This window comes from Octodon degus, unplaced genomic scaffold, assembly GCF_000260255.1.
Source record: "Octodon degus isolate 3935 unplaced genomic scaffold, OctDeg1.0 scaffold00009, whole genome shotgun sequence".
NCBI classification, from domain to species: Eukaryota; Metazoa; Chordata; class Mammalia; order Rodentia; family Octodontidae; genus Octodon; species Octodon degus.
The window spans coordinates 27,628,788-27,645,062 of NW_004524585.1; the positions used below are offsets into that span (position 1 = coordinate 27,628,788).

Consider the following 16,275-nt stretch of genomic DNA (forward strand, 5'->3'; position numbering starts at 1 on the left):
TTAGGACAATATTTTTATAGCCAACAAACTCTTCCATCCAGCATTTACCATAACTGCCTAAGAAAAACCATCTTCTGCAATTCCATCTTTGTACCATCCTATATTAAGTTTTGCTGATTTTAAAACACATGTTTCATATTGTCCCTTTCTGAACTTGAGGTGTTTGCTACATCAGAACAATCAGTAATCACTTGCACAATGAAGATTCTAGGCTCATAATAGTAGGGTTTTGTTGACATTTGTAATTATTTCACAGAGAAACTGCAATCCAACCCCTCCATAGATCAGAAAGCAGCTATTGCAGGGTCCTTTGATGAAGAGTGCAAGCAGTGGTTAGTAGCTAAACACTGCTGTGCATATATATATATATATATATATATATATATATATATGTATGTATTATAATATATATTAGGAAGGGTCCACAGAGTGTTCAAGGTCTCACTACTAGATCAGACTCATAGGGATCTGCCTGTTTACAGCTTCCCAAGAACTGGTATTACAGGACCATTTCACCATGCCCAGTCTCAACTGCCATCTCAGTGCACCCAGGGGGCAGGGCCAGAAAGGCAGGCCTGGACATTGAACCCCCAGCTCCTGTGCCTGCTTGCATGTGCTTTAATCCACTGAGCTATTTAGCCAGCCCTATGAGCAGCATCTAATGAGCACAAGAAAGTGACCACATCCATATCTAGTGAATGGCTTTCAGTAGCTGAAAGAAAATCCCAGATTAAACAGTAAAGTGTTTTTTTTATAAAATACACAATCACAGGTGCTCATGATGATAGAGAGAATAAGCTATGAAAAACACCTACAATTGGATCAAATCATGACACAGAACAGTGACACAGAAGAGGCATACTCCACATGTGAAGCGATGTAGAATTCTCCTATATTATATATAGTATATAATTTGTATTATACATAATTTATGGTGCATATATACACAAAACATAAATGTATAAATAATACATAAATTTAGATGCTTATTTTTTTAATTTTTTATTTAGTTGTGTGTGTGTGTGTGTGTGTGTGTGTGTGTGTCCGGCTCAGCCCACCAGGGGGCGGGGCTGGCTGGCATGTGGTGCTGGAGGATTGAACTGTGGTCCCTGTGCTTTGCTAAGATGGTTCTAAGTAGGTGCTTTAGACCACTGAGCCATCTCACCAGCTCTAGATGTTTATTTTAAAAATAACTTAAGATAAAACCATGGTTGAATATGCTAAAAGAACTGTCTCAACAATTACAAAATACGTATACAAAGAAATATGAAGACATTGCCTCATAAATTAGTTAACATATTGTTCTCCCATTCTCAGTTGTAGGTAACAGGATTTTTTCCATAATTTCATTGAAAAACAAATAGCAATGAGACAGTTTCAAACCAAATTGGTACAACAGTTTCAATAATCAAAACATTGCATATATTCTTCCTAGTGGTTATTTGCTGTACAAGATGCAGACACAATATCCTATTTATAAGCACTATTACAAATAATCCCTCTATTCATTAAGGTAGTGTAACTATATATCTATCCTAACCATTTTGAATACACAGATAAAAATGAACATTCATCTGTATCCCCTTTTTTGTTGAGTTCCGTCATTTGAATATTATTGGTATGTTATATCAGAAATTTTTTTTTTTTGCAGAACCAGGAATAGAACTCAGGTCCTTGCATTTGCCAGTCAAGTGCTTATCCTACTGAGCCATCTCCCTGGCCCCCCTCAGGAAAATATTCTAAAAGAGTCCAGTAGTCCATAATAGTATTGAGTCTTTCACTTGACTGGCAGTGTCAGAAATTGTTGAATTCAGACCCCTACAGCTAAACAAAACAGCATGGCTTTACTTCTTATACTTCATTTTTATACTTTTCTGCTGGATGGATAAGACCAAGATAAAGCAAGACCTATGCAACAAAAGTTGTAGCTTTGGGGTCTGATAAGATCAGTGAAATCCCCTCAGGATTTGTCCTGAGATCCTGTACCTCAGATTGTAGATCTTTTGTCAGTGTCAGCCATGTGGATGAGTCAAGGCCATTGTTTGGCCAATGTGCTTTCTGTGAAAGCCTGAGAGAATGTTTTTTCTCCATGTGACTCTCCTAGGCACACTCTACATCATCAATCACTTTCCTCTTTGGCCCCATAATCTCCTTGATCAGAAAATTTGGGACACGGCCGAGTTACATGATGTTACAGTACAGGTTCTCATATGTCCTGAGTCTTAATTGACCTTGGAAAGCTAGGGCCAAAATGTTGGCTTTCCTTGTGGCCCTCCTTTTTCTCTAAATTTGGTCTGCAAACTTAGGTTGTTAACCCTCCAGAAGACAAGCTTATTGTTATTACCATACAACTTAGGCTGTTAAGCTTAACCTCACTATCTGTCTGCTTATCAAACATCTTAGGCATAACATGGAACAGGTATTTTTTATCAAGTATTGATATGTTGAACTTTAAGTCCCTACAGAATATGATGAAAAAACCTTGAAAATTAGAATATATTTTTAAAAGAGGCATAAAGAATTATCTAATTCTTATGTTAACACATAAGTCCAGAAATCTAACCTTATACAACCTTTAAGCAGGACAGTCCTGCAATATTCCTTTTCCTTTCTCCTGCCTTCATTCACCACCCCCTTCTTTTTGAACAATCATCTACCCAAGAGACAGCATGGCAGCAACTGGCAGGTCATGATAAGCAGCCAGTATTCAGAAGACCAGAATGACATGCACTGCAAGCATGAACCTAGTATTACAAATTGCCATCTTCAGTGCAGTTGCTTAGTTCACAGGTGTCTGTATATATAGGTAGTCAGGGTGAAAATCATTCCAATTAACTGCTATATTCAAAAATCTTCTGAGGATTCTCAGGATCATTGCCTTACCCATCTTCTACATATAACTGTATGGTTTGCCATTGTCATGTTTCCTAGCTCTTCTCCTTTCCCTCTCTTAATTAGTTAGTCCTCAAGTTCTTGCTTTCCTTTTAGTTGTATTATACCTTTCTATTTTTATTTCTTCTTTTGAGTTCTTATACTAGGGAAACTGTACAATATTTACACATGTGTCTGGTTTATTTTACTTATGATTGTATCTTCAAGTGGCATCTACTTCAATATAAAGGCTTCAAGTTTATCATTCTTTATAGCTGAGTAATACTCCATTATATAAAAATACCACATCTTTTTCATCCATTCCTCAGGTGATGGGCATCTTGGTTGTTTCCAAGATTTGGCTATCACAAATTGTGCTGCTATGAGCATAGGCACACATATATCCCTATGATATGATGTTTTCAGATCCTCTGGGAAGATTCCCAGTAGAAGAATAGCTGGATTGAATGGGATTTCTAGTCCAAGTTTTGTAAGGATTCTCCACACTGATTTCCATAACAGTTGCACCAGTCTACATTCCCACCAGCAGTGGAGAAGGGTTCCCTTTTCCCCACAACCTCTCCAACATTTGTTGTTGGGTGATTTGTTTATGATAGCCATTCTTTCTGGGATGAGATGATATCTCAATGCTGTTTTAATTTGTATTTCATGGATGGCTAGTGATGTGCAGTGTTTTTTCATATATTTATTCGCTTCTTTAATTTCATAAAGAGGATGTTTTAAAGCAAAAGTATCTTAAAATTTGTGAAATGCTATAAATACCTTGGGTCAGCTGCTTGACTAGTATATGTTATTGCAAGGTAAATTTTTTTGAGTTCTTTTACCAAAATATAAAGAGTGATTTCTCACTACTTATGAATTGTTTTCAATGTTTTCTCTAATATTATTGAAATAACAATGAAAATAGAGCAACACTTACTGAGAAAGTAACTGAGAGTTACTGTGAGAGAATTTTTCCCTCACATACCTTACACTTATACCTACTTTAAAGAAAATGGGACAACGTGGGTTTATATATCATATTTTATGTTTTGAAACCCTAGGGTCCACAAAATTTATGGCATTTCTGAAGCATTGCAGCACTATAACTAGATTTTGAGCTCTTTGATAATCAGTAAATTTTCAGAGTCTGAGTTTGTGGGTTCATGTTTTCTCTTCTTAGGACGCCAGTTTTCTATTTTTACCCTTTAAAAGAAAATTATTTTTCTGAACACAATGGTAGGAAATAATGACAGAACGTGAGGAAGAAACATTACTTCCTGAACCACTCCTGGGACTTCGTGAGAGGAATTTACATCTTCAAATACCTGAGAACAAGTTGTGAGAGAAGTGTTGCTTTTCAGTGTCTTTCTGGAGGTGGGATGATGATGGGGGAAGGAAAGCTGGCTGTGAGCAAAGTCGGGTTTGAAAAGTGAGTTTCCTGATTAGTAACTGGAATCGCTGGCAAGGGAATAGACATTTTGGCTTAAATTTTCTCACTAGTAAATTTAGAATAATCATCCTCTAACTGACAGAGCTGTGAAGATGAGTAATTTTGACTAAAACTTGGCTCATAATACCATACTTACAATTTCAAATATTACTTACATCTAAAAATTAAAATTTGTTTTTGTGCCCTTCCCCCCACAGGCATAGGTGGGAGAAGATGTCTATATGAAAGCCCTGATCTTGGCTTCTGAAAATAAAACATGAACAACTCAAGAAAGAAAATTACCCCACTTCTCCAAAAATCCTCCAAATCATCCCCTAAAATCTACTCATTAGACTCTTTTTACTTAATTGAACTATAAATTTTTCAAAATCATTAAAGCTCAACTTGAATGATATACAGCTCCTGGAGGCTTGGCTGGCCTCCAGGAGGCCAGCCAAGATAGTAACGTCATGGCCAGCTGTGTATACCTAAACTCCAAAGAAGTGTCACTTATAGACTTTCATATTTACAATTGGAGCCTCCAGATAAATTATTGCTCTAACTATCCTGGAGAAAACTTGGCTCAATTCTAGCATGGGTTGAGGTCTTTGTTATTAATTTACATAAAACACTGTCAAATCTCAGCACAAAGGATATTCTTTTGTGCACAGAAGTTCAATTTCCCAATACACACTGTAAATCTTCTATATAAACAATGCTTATGACTAGACAATATTAGTAACACTGCACTTTACAGAGTTTAAACCATTCCTACCACTCAACAGAACAAGGCTTTCAGACTCTCTCGCTTATCAGAGAGGCTGATTCTTCACTCTTAAAAGACAGTCCTAGAAGGAAGGCAGATTGAGCTCTTTATTGCCTGAGATCGCCTCTGGATTGCCACTTGCAAGTAAAGCAAGATAGGAAAAGCCTCCTGGGAGCTCACAGCCTAAACAGAGGGACTGATACCTCATCTGGAAGGCATTACCTTAACAAGCTTCGCCTTTAATTTATCTCTTTCTTTTTTGCTTTTCCTTTCAAAATTGATTGTTTATGACAATGGGAAAACTATGGGAGCCAACATCACATTAAAATAAGTAAACAAAGCAAATGAGGGGTGCAAATGTTAGATGCAAACAAAGGAAAGGAGGGGTACAAATGTTAGATGCACACACAAATGTACATTGGAGACTGTGTTGGGAACAAATAAATAAAATATGCAGAATTTAAAGTCTGAGATGACTTGGACTTCAATAACAAAGTGTCATAGACTGAGTGACCTGAACAAAGTGATGTGCTGCTCCTGGTTTTGGAGCCTGGGAAGTTGCATGGTTTGGCTGCCAGTTAATTTAACTCCTGGTGAAGACCCATTTTCTGGCTTATGCACTGTATCGCTGGTCTCTTGTGATAAGAGCAGAAACTCCACCATCAGGACTCCACCCTCATAACCTCATCTGACACTAATTATAAGGATTCCATTCCCAATACTATCACATTGCAGGTTAAGACTTCAACATACAAGTTTGGGAAATATAATTCAGTACAAATCATAATTCCCCTATGAAAACTACAGAAAAAATCATATATTGGAGTTTTATGCTTTAGATCATAAGTTTTCTATGCTGTTAGAATATGATCATGGTATATAAGACATCTGATTAAGTAGTTGAAAGAACTTAAGTGTCTTCCTTTATTCTAATGTGAAAGCAAAAACAATAATTAGAATTTAGTTTTAGTGCTTATTATCAATAGTGTTCTAGAGCTGCCTCACGTTGGCTAATGAAAGATAATTGTGTGTGTGTGTGTGTGTGTGTGTGTGTGTGTGTGTGTGTGTGTGAGAGAGAGAGAGAGAGAGAGAGAGAGAGAGAGAGAGAGAGAGTCCCAATTCTTTTTTATTCTTTGACACAATGTCTTACTAAATAATTAAATTTTCTGGGCTCTCACTTGCAATCCACCTGCCTTAGACTCCCAGACATTTAGGATTATAAACATGGGCCACCAGAGCCAGCCTGTATGTGCGTCCTTTGAATTAAGCATCCAGTGATGGCTAATGATGGAATATTTACTCTACAGGGAAAGTAATTACACTACAGAATACAGAAGTTGGCAAATACTACAAATCAGAGTTTCTGTTTATAGAGCAAATTGTTAAGCTTTCCAAAACACCACCTGTTACACACCAGGCATTATTATAAGTATTTTACATTAAATTGTAAAACAATATGATTAGACAAGTAGTTATTGCTTATCTATAATTCATAATGAGAAAATACTAGCAAAGGCATTAAGTTATTTTCCCAAGGTTAATTCATTCACTTATGATTATAAGTATGAGTCATGTCCTAAATGGGAGCCACCTGATTCTACAGCCTGTGCTCTTCACCAAGACACTGATACCCTGTTTTTTCTTTTGTATATCAAGTGTATCTGGATTTCTTTGCATTTTAAGTACTGCAAAGGCAAGACAAATATGTGCTAATCTCTTCTCAGATCCCAAAACAAAAATATAAGTGGACAATTTATATTCTAACACACTGCACATAGAACCAAAAGAACCAAGTAACATCTTTGAAACTTTACTAATACCAACCCCCAACAAGGAATGTCAATACTGTAAAATATTACTACTAATAAAAAAGGTCATCATTGGATGACAGCTATTATCAGAAAGCCCGCCTCTATCTGGGCAGAGATTGAACAACTTTCTTTTCTGCCCAAGTTAGAAACATCCACTCTTAAATACTGGTGGCCAGTGATTTGTATATAATTTTAATTGTGAAACTTTCCTTTGGACATTTGTTTCATCTATAACTTCTCACAAAGGACTCAAGTCCAAGGTAAACAGTATAGTTCACTAGACAGCATCACTGCACTGTGATGTTGGACTGAAAATTCATATCAAAATATCTTCATAAAAGATATGGAGGCGAGAAGTCAGAACTCAGAATTTTTGACTTGATAGCTCGTTCAAAATCATACAAATGTTGAACTCATACCTACCGCCTTCACTATAAATTTTTCTACTAAATTGAAGATACAGAAACAATCCCAAGCACACTGAGCTACATTATCTTTGTCCAAAGGGACCAAATTCTTTCACTGCAGGAAACCTAACCTCTTTGACAGATAGGAAAACTGGCATCCACAAACTGAAGATTGAACTTGGAGCCATATCTCTTACCATGTATTTAAGTAAAATAAAAATGAATCAAAAGTCTTAACACTAAAACAGAAACACAATCCGCTATAAGACAAAAACAGGTAAAACTTTTGAAGACATTGTAGGCAAAGATTTCGGAAGAAAACTCTGGTTCCACAAGAATTAATAGGAGTCAAAAAATTGAATCACTTCAAATTGTAAAGCTTCTGCACAACAAAGAAAATCATTAAGAGTTAAGCAACGACTTACAGAAGAGGAAAAAATTCCTGCCAGCTACCACTCAGGCAAAGGACTACTATCTAGAATATAATAATAATAATAATAATAATAATAATAATAATAATAACAATAATAGTAATAATACCCCTTCAAATTTAAAGACTCAAAAAATGTGCATTTGAAGTAAAATATATTTCTCAGATGAAGAAATACCAGTGAACAAAACATGTTCAACTTTGCTGACCATTGGAGAAATGCAAAGTTAAAAAATAGTAAAATTCTGTGTCATTCCAGGAAGCGTGGGTACCATAAAGGAATCAACCAATCACAAATGCTGGTGATGATGTGGGGGAAAAAAATCATACAAATTGCTGGGGGTACTGAAAACTGATTCAACTACTGTGGAAATCAGCATGGATATGCCTCAAAAATTAACAGTAGAAATTTCATCTCACACATCTAGGTGTCTTTAAGAAGGTATTCTTCTAGGTAACTTCCCCAAAGAGTTAAGACATCATTCCACTGTGATGTGTGCATATTGATGTTACAGCAGTGTAGTTTCTAATAGCCAAATCTTGGAAAAATGCGATATGTCCAAGAGATCAATGGAAAAAAAAGTGGGGCCTATATTTACACACAGTAAAGTACCACTCTTCCATAAAGAAGGATAAATTTGAATCATTTGCATAAAAAACAAATGTGCCTTAATATCATAATGTTAAGTGAAGTAACTCAGATACACAATCTTAAATATCATGTGATTTTTAATAATAGACAAAACAGAGAAAGAAAATAAAATATTGTAATCCTGTGCAGACAACGTATCTACAAGTATACCTTGACTTAGGACAACTGGCTTACACATTTTATGTGTTCTTTGGCCCATTGGTCTGGTTTTCAATGTGCATATAAAATAATTAACTATATAAGGTATTATGGGTTTATGTCTAGGTGTCCCAAATAAGCCTTATATGGTCATGAGTCAGGTGCTAGAGTTTGTGACTAATTAACAATCCCATTCTGGGATTATGGGTGTGAGTGCTGGACCCACCCTGGGGCACATAATCTGCATACCAATATAAGAAGGGGAGAGAAGATTGCTAGCTGTCACAGCTGTTGCACTCACCTTTGTTCTTTGCTATTATCTGCTGCCATGAATGGTTACCTTCTGCCGTGTGCCACTCTGCTTTGGAGCCAGCTGAGTATGGACCAAAACCTCCACTAAGTGTGAGCTAAATAAACCTTTCCTTCCTTAATTTTATGTGTCAGGTATTTTGTTCCAGCAATGAAAGAGTAACTGAGACAGAATTTGGTACCACAGAAGTGGGGTCATTGCTATGCCTTTACCCCTACCATATCATTCAAGAGCTTTTGGGATTCACTTACAGGAAGTGATGGGAAAGGTTTTGAGATATTCCCTGTAAGAGTAGGGCTGGAATACCTTTGGCTTTTCTGTGTGGAAGATTCTGGTCAGAGCTCAAAATATCAGAAAGCTGATAGAAATCCTGCCTGTAAAGACCAGGCTGGGGAGGTTTCTGCTGGAAAGAAAGACTGCATTGGTTGTTGGACTCCAGAGGATGTGTGTGATGGCTTGGCAGAAAGTTTGTCTGCATTTTGTTTCTGTCCAGGGACTGCCTGAGATTGAGGTTAAGTGTGGAAGATTAATTAATCTGGCAAAAGAAATTTCAAGGCAGTTAAATGTTGAAGCAGTAACATGACTACTGTTGGGTCCTTTTAGTCTTTTTATGTTGAGAATCAAGAGCAAAGAACCTATCAAGATAATTTAAAATATTGTGAGTTGGGCCATAAAGGTAGCACCAATAAAGCTGTGGACTGCAAAGATAGAACTGAGAGGATTTCCCTTGCCAAGAAGGAATAAGAGACTGGAAGGGTTAGCCTCAGGGCATCACAGGAGGTGGTAGGTCTCCACCGTTTGCAGCCTCAGAACTGCAAGGGTGAGGAACTTTGCTTTAGGGAGAAAGCTGCAGAGCACCATGTTCCAGAATGGCAGCGGCCACATTATGTTCCAGAATGGTGGTGGCACAAAGAATTTGTTCCTCGGAATCAGGTTCAGAGTGCTCAGCAATGTAGGCACTTATCCCCTACAGTGAAGAGAGAAGAAAGCCTGGCTACTGCTCTAGCTGACAGCAGGCCTTGGCATCATCCACATGGCATCATTTTTAGGTGCATGTAGAATGTGGGATTTCTGAGGTTAAGAAGGCTTCTACCTAGATTTCAGAAGGTCTGGGCAGGCAGGCAGTATGCCCCTGAGAGGGCAATGTGTGAAGCAGAGAATGAGAATCCTAACATGCAGTGGAATACGGAACATCATCATCTAAGGAAAGCTGCAAGAAGGAAGCAAAGCAGGGCTGAGAGAAAAACATGAGAGCTACAACTAGCAGAAATGCCACATGAGTAGAGTCATGTGGAGCTCACAATTTGCCAGATTGCTTTGGATGTTCCACATGGAACCACACAACCTAATGTTTGCCCTTCTGGATTTTGGACTTGCTTTGGTTCTAGCGCTTGGTATCCTACTGTTTCTAACTATTGGAATGATAAAGGTTTTCTTGTGCCATTCATTGAATGTTAAAAGTTTTTAACTTTTCATTTATACGGGGGCTCACAGCTAAAAGTTTGCTTTAGATCTTGGAGACTTGGGACTTGGATTTTTCAGCAATGCTGAAACTGTTAGGATAATGGCAACTCTTAGAGATGGATTAAAATGTCTTTTGCATAAAGGGATGTGCACGAGTCTTTGGGGAGCCAGGGTTGGAATGTTATGGTTTGTGTTTAGGTGTTCCAACAAAACCTTATGTAGTCATGGGGCGACTTCTAGACTTTGTGATTAATTCATGATCCACTGCTTGGATTATGGGTATGAGGGTTATACCTGTTATGGGGCAGATAATCTGCATATAAATGTAAGGAGGGAAGAGAGATTTGTTAGCTGCCTCAGATGCTGCTCCTCCCCTTGCTCTTTGGCATCTTCCAGTGTCATGAATGGCTGCCCTCCAACATGTGCCACTCTGCCTTGGAGCCAGATGAGTATGGACTGAAAACTCTGACAACTGTGAACTAAATAAACCTTTCCTTCCTTCATATTGAGTACCAGGTATTTTGTCCCAGCAACAGGAGAAGAGTAACTGAGACACAAGATCATCTAAGATAAATGAATCTGATGCTGGAAAGATTAAAAAACATGGAAGGGGCTGGGGAGATAGCTCAGTTGAATAAGAGCTTGCCTGGCAAGCGCAAGGTCCTGAGTTCAATCCCTGGTAACACAAAAAAATAAATAAATAAATAAATAATAAAAAACACGGAAGAAGGAGAAAAAGAAAAAAAGTTGAAATGTGTTATTTACATGTACAATTTCATACAAGGAAAGCAAATATTATATACTACAAATATGTACCCGTAAAGCATAGTGAAAGCAAAGAACAAAACAAGAAAATAAAGCTTTAAAAAAATAAAATATATTCCATTCAAAAAAGAAAAACTTTTAATCAGTAAAAGTATTAAAAGCTTGTTTCATCATTTTTAATAAAACAGAAAATAAATACCTTGGAAAAACAATAAAATAACTTCTTTGTATCAAAATAGCAAAATTGATTACTCCCTTGTAAAAATAAGCATCTGATTCCCCACCTTTTTGCTGTTAGTTTGTAATATTCAAATTGTACTGAGCCATAAGCAGTGCTGACATAATGCAGATATGCAATTTCTGTTTCGTAGGCCTTTCTGTGATAGGCCTATGGGAAGGAATATGAATAGATGAGAGACCCCCTCAGTGTATTCTTGGGCCCTACCAGGAACAGGCCAGGTGTGTGCCTGCCTCAAGCTGAAGTGCTCCGTAAGGAAAACAACACAGAACTATAAAGCTGATGAAGAGACTGAAGATGCTGAAATGCTGGAAGAGACATAAAGAAGCGATGCCAGCAGGGGTATGACATGTACAGCTTGTGTAGCCAGAGAACAGAATTTCAACTTGAGGCACTTCTTTTTTCTGTATTTTAGAGAAGGGTCTACAGTGTGTTTAGGGTCTCACTACTAGATCGGACTCATAGTGATTCTCCTGTTTACAGCCTCCCAAGAGCTGGGATTACAGGTGAGCACCACCACACTTGTCTCAATTGCCTTCACAGCGTGCCCTTGGGGTCAGGGCAGGCAGAGCAACACTTTTAGTTTAAGGAAGGAAAAGGAGGAATGTCAGGAAAAATGTTCTCATTAGAAAAATAGCTGCTATAATACCAATTAGAAGTAAAATGAAATTACCTGAAATGTACTGGATAAGAAGGCAGCATTTTTGCTAGATAAAGGGAAATAGATTCTTTTTTTTTTTTTTTTTTTTTTTTTTTTAGAACAACTCAGCAAAATAAAATTCCGGTTTATTGTTGGACAACATTGTTTCACACATACATCAAACAGGCCAAAAAAAAATAAACAGCAACTTCATAGGCAAAAAAAGGAAAAAAAGAAACCTTTTATCTTTGGCCTTTTTAACCATCTCATACAAACCAACTACTTATAGTACAGCTAAGTACGTACACAAAAAAAGTTACTGGAATGCTCGGAATAAGATTGTTTTTTTGTTGTTTTTGCTTTTTTTACAAGGTTTTTTTTCTCCTTTGAGATTATAATGAACATGGTCACATCACAAGTAAAAGTAGGAAGTAGGACAGAGGACGCTCTGAAGGCTGGTTTGGTCATCCGCGGATCATCAAAACTGGCTGACCCCTAACAATATGTACAAAAATATAAAATGTAAATAAAAAATACAAACAAATTTTCCTTTTAAAGTACTTTTAAGAAAAAAAGCAGGGCCTTGGAAGTTTTGGTTCTTTTTCCTCCCTGTTGCAAATTCGCGTGTGGTTTCGGTGGGGCGGTGGTGGAGAGCTGTGTATGCTGGTGGCGCTGCCGCGGCGGGCGGACGCCTCTCTACTCGAAGGTGACCACGTTTAGATTCTGAGACGGGAAGTGGAGGGTGAATAGGTCACGGTGGCCTTTTTTTAGTTAACTTTTCCTTTTTTGCTGTCTAGTCATCCTCGTCGATCTTCTGCTTCTTGGTATCCACGTCGTCGTCCTCGTCGTCCTCAGCTGCCCGCTTGCCCGTAGCTGCCTCTGCCTCCTCATCCTCGTCTCCATCCTCTTCCTCACCATCACCTTCTTCCTCCTCCTCCTCCTCCTCCCCGCCTTCCTCCTCCTCTCCTCCTCCTCCTCCCCGCCTTCCTCCTCCTCCTCCTCCCCGCCTTCCTCCTCCTCCTCCTCCCCGCCTTCCTCCTCCTCCTCCTCCCCGCCTTCCTCCTCCTCCTCCCCCCTTTCTCCTCCTCCTCCTCGTCTACCTCGTTGTCGGCCTCCTGTTCGCCATTCTCCTCGTTAGCGTTCCCGTTTGCGGGGGCGTCTCTGCCGTTCTCCGCCTCCTCCACGACCTCCTTCTTCTCCTTCAAGTCCTTGGTGGTGATCTCGGAGCTGGTGTCCACGGCAGCGTCTGACATGGTGGGGCACGCTGGTGGTTCGGTGCAGCGGGTAAAAAGAAAGCGAGAGTTCGAGGACTCTGGTGAGACAGCTGCTGGAGACCGCGGCGGAGGCGCGCGGCGGAGGTGGCTGCAGCGAGCAGGGAGACGGTCCGGGAACAATGCAAAGATGGCTTTTCAGAGCAGCCAGTCGGGAAATAGATTCTTTATGGAAGATTTCTCCTTTAAGTATGTGAAAAATAAAATCTATTCTATTAGTTTTATAAATACAGTGCCATTGAGTGACTTCTAGAATTGAGAGCTCCTACACTAGGTGCCTCTAACACATTAAAATACTGTGCATAAAACTCCCACAGGTGGGAGGGAATGGAGGAGAAATTGCTAAGAACATCGCTTTCTGAAGTACAGATTTGGACTGCCACTTTCCCATGTTCCCAAAAAGCGACAGGTGGTCTTTAAGAAGTTATTGGTTAGTATGAAAACGAGTCTGTTTCATCTCAAATTTGGAAGACTTTGATCAATGGCTGCATTAATAACCCCGGTAAACGGCATTTCCCAATGCTATACCCTTTCATAGTCCTATATTGACATGACACTTGGACGTGTGGTTTACTTTGGCCAACAAGACACCAACAAACATTGCACTCTGAGACAAAATATCTCCTAAGACATCCTGACTTCCACTGAAGATACCCATGGCAACTTTTCTAAAGAAAGATCACACAAAAAGGGAATCCATTCATTCAAACTGTCCTAGCTAAGCCTAGACTCAGTCAGATCACCAGATGCTTGAGTGAGACCAGATACAGTGAGAATAAAGACCACCCGCATGTAGAACTGCAAACTATTAGTAACAGTAATAGTGAAATTCTAATATTTTGAGACATTAGATTTAATATTGGTTTACTACACAGGAAGGGATAATTGAAACATCTTGAAATGACTTTGTCCTGAATATGTTTTATGTTTTCACTGTGAAATAATCTTGGGTCAAAGTCAAATTTGGCACAATTAGGAAGACCTAAGAATGAGCCCTAAAAGTGAGGAAATGTAAAAGAAAAGAGATCATTCTTTTTCAGAATTCTTGCATCATTTGTATTTGAACTAGAAAACCAAAATAGCCAGAGATCTTTTGGATATCCTCAGAGAGGAGCTGGGTGGTGAATTGGTCTCTGTTATGAAGAGATACACCAGTAGCACAACAGGAAAGCAACTCAAATGAAGTTGCTGATAATTCTGGATCTCTACAATGGAGCTAGTCCCTGTGCTGTGCACACTTTCTATGGACTTACTTGCATTATACAAAAAGCATAACATTGCCTCAATTTTATTGTTCTTGTTACTGTTATTCGCTCTTATGTAAAAGTAAAAAGTAGTCCAATTTTGTTGACAAGGATTAAGATAGTCAAAACAAAAGCAAAGGAGGAGGGCTTAATTTCCTTGAATTCATAGATAGGGAAAAGGATTGACCAATTTTGTTTAGTATAGAAATCAGTGTGTTCGATGGGCCTTTTAATGTTATTTGATTTTATTTTTCTTGGGACTCCTTGATATACATGCTTGCTATTCATGTACCACTTGCCAATAGGCTCCCCACCTCTTTTTCCCATTTGCTTATTGTATTAGTCACTTTCTCATCCCTGGGACAAACTACGTCACACCTACAGCTTATAGGAGGACAGATTTATTTGGTCCATTGTTGAGTCCAATGCCAGATAGCTTCAAGGTCAGCACAGTATGATGGAAGGGCTTGAGTGAGTGCAGCTGCTCATCCCATTACCCCCAGGGAAGCAGAGGGACAGAAAAGGTGCCATAGACAAAGCCCCACCCTTCCAGATTGCATCCCCAGTGAAGGCCACATCCCACCCTTGAACATCAGTGCACTAATCTGATGATGTGATACCTTCCAGAAGCTTCATCTCTGAGCATGAGCCTTTTGGGAAACATTTCAGATCTAAACTATCACAGTTGTGTTTTAAATTAACTGATGGTCACCTTGGCTTATTACTTATGCCTGTAAGTTTCATGTGCTTTTACCAATAGTGCTAGACTTCATAAGATTCAGCTTTACCTTAACACAGCCTTGAAATAATTATATACCATTTCGCTTACAAAATAAGAATATTAAAACAGTCTGTTTCCATTTGCCCTCCTAATTCTTTGTACTACTGTCATCTATTTTATTTCCAGGATTATTATATTTGCTTTAAATATTATTTTTTAAATAAAGAAATTTTTCATTTATATTTACCAATGCATTTATCATTCTAAAATTATTTACTGTTTTGTTCAGATTTAAATGTTACCATTTTTGGTTTTACACTTGATCTTAGCCAAAAGGCTGAGAAGCGATCATTTTTGGTTTTGAGTATAAATGTTACATAATATTTTTTGGAAAGTAGGTCTGATGGTAGTAACATTTCAGCTTTCATTTGTAAATGCCTTCATTTTGTTAGGATTTACTAATTTTTTCTGGTCAAAGGAAGCCTCATTGACTATCTTTTTCTTTTCTGTATTTTAAAAAATAATCTTTCAATGTTTTCTTGCTTAAACAGTTTCTGAAAAAAAAATCCCTGCAATTCTTACACTCACTATATATTTTTATCTGGCTGCTTATAAGATTTTTATCTTTTATCTCGAGTTTTTAGCATTTGAAATATGATGAACATTTTTATTTTATTTAGTTTTATTTTGCTTGGGATTCCCTGAGACTCACAGCTCTATGAGGTATGCTTACCAGAAAATGTGTAAAATCTTCACTGATTACACATGTAAGAGGTTTTCTCCCTCTTTGACTTGTTCCTATCCCCGAGTGAATTTAATTACATATTTGGTAATGCTTGATTCTCAAGAAAATTAGCCACCAAAAAACATAAACTCTTGACTTTCAGCCAAAAGAAAATTATTAGGCCTGCAAAGCAGTAGAAAAACATGCTCTTTAACCAAGAACAAAAGCTCAAAATTTATTTAAACTATGTGGATGCTGTTTTATTTTTTGTTGTTTAAAAGAGTTTATATCTCTGTCACTCATTGCTTTGTCTCTGACTTTGCTATTCATTTCATCTACAGGCTCCAATCTATTAATTTGTTCCAGTATTTTAATATTTTACAAGATGAGA

The 16,275-nt window shown here is 38.0% G+C and overlaps 1 protein-coding gene across 1 annotated transcript; it reads right to left on the bottom strand.

Annotated features, from left to right (window-relative positions):
• Positions 1-12,717: 12,717 nt before the first annotated feature.
• LOC101571124 (prothymosin alpha-like) lies at positions 12,718-13,177 on the bottom strand. The gene is made up of 2 exons (XM_023707618.1): positions 13,025-13,177; positions 12,718-12,816 (listed from the first exon to the last, which is right to left on the bottom strand). Exons 1-2 carry the CDS (start codon positions 13,175-13,177, stop codon positions 12,718-12,720), a joined length of 252 nt encoding a protein of 83 aa, XP_023563386.1.
• Positions 13,178-16,275: the final 3,098 nt, after the last annotated feature.

Coding starts and splice junctions, on each gene's coding strand:
- LOC101571124 (XM_023707618.1), bottom strand. CDS start 13,177: ATGTCAGACGCTGCCGTGGACACCAGCTCCGAGATCACCACCAAGGAC. Junction 12,817..13,024: donor AACAGGAGGCCGACAACGAG/GTAGACGAGGAG, acceptor GATGGAGACGAG/GATGAGGAGGCAGAGGCAGC.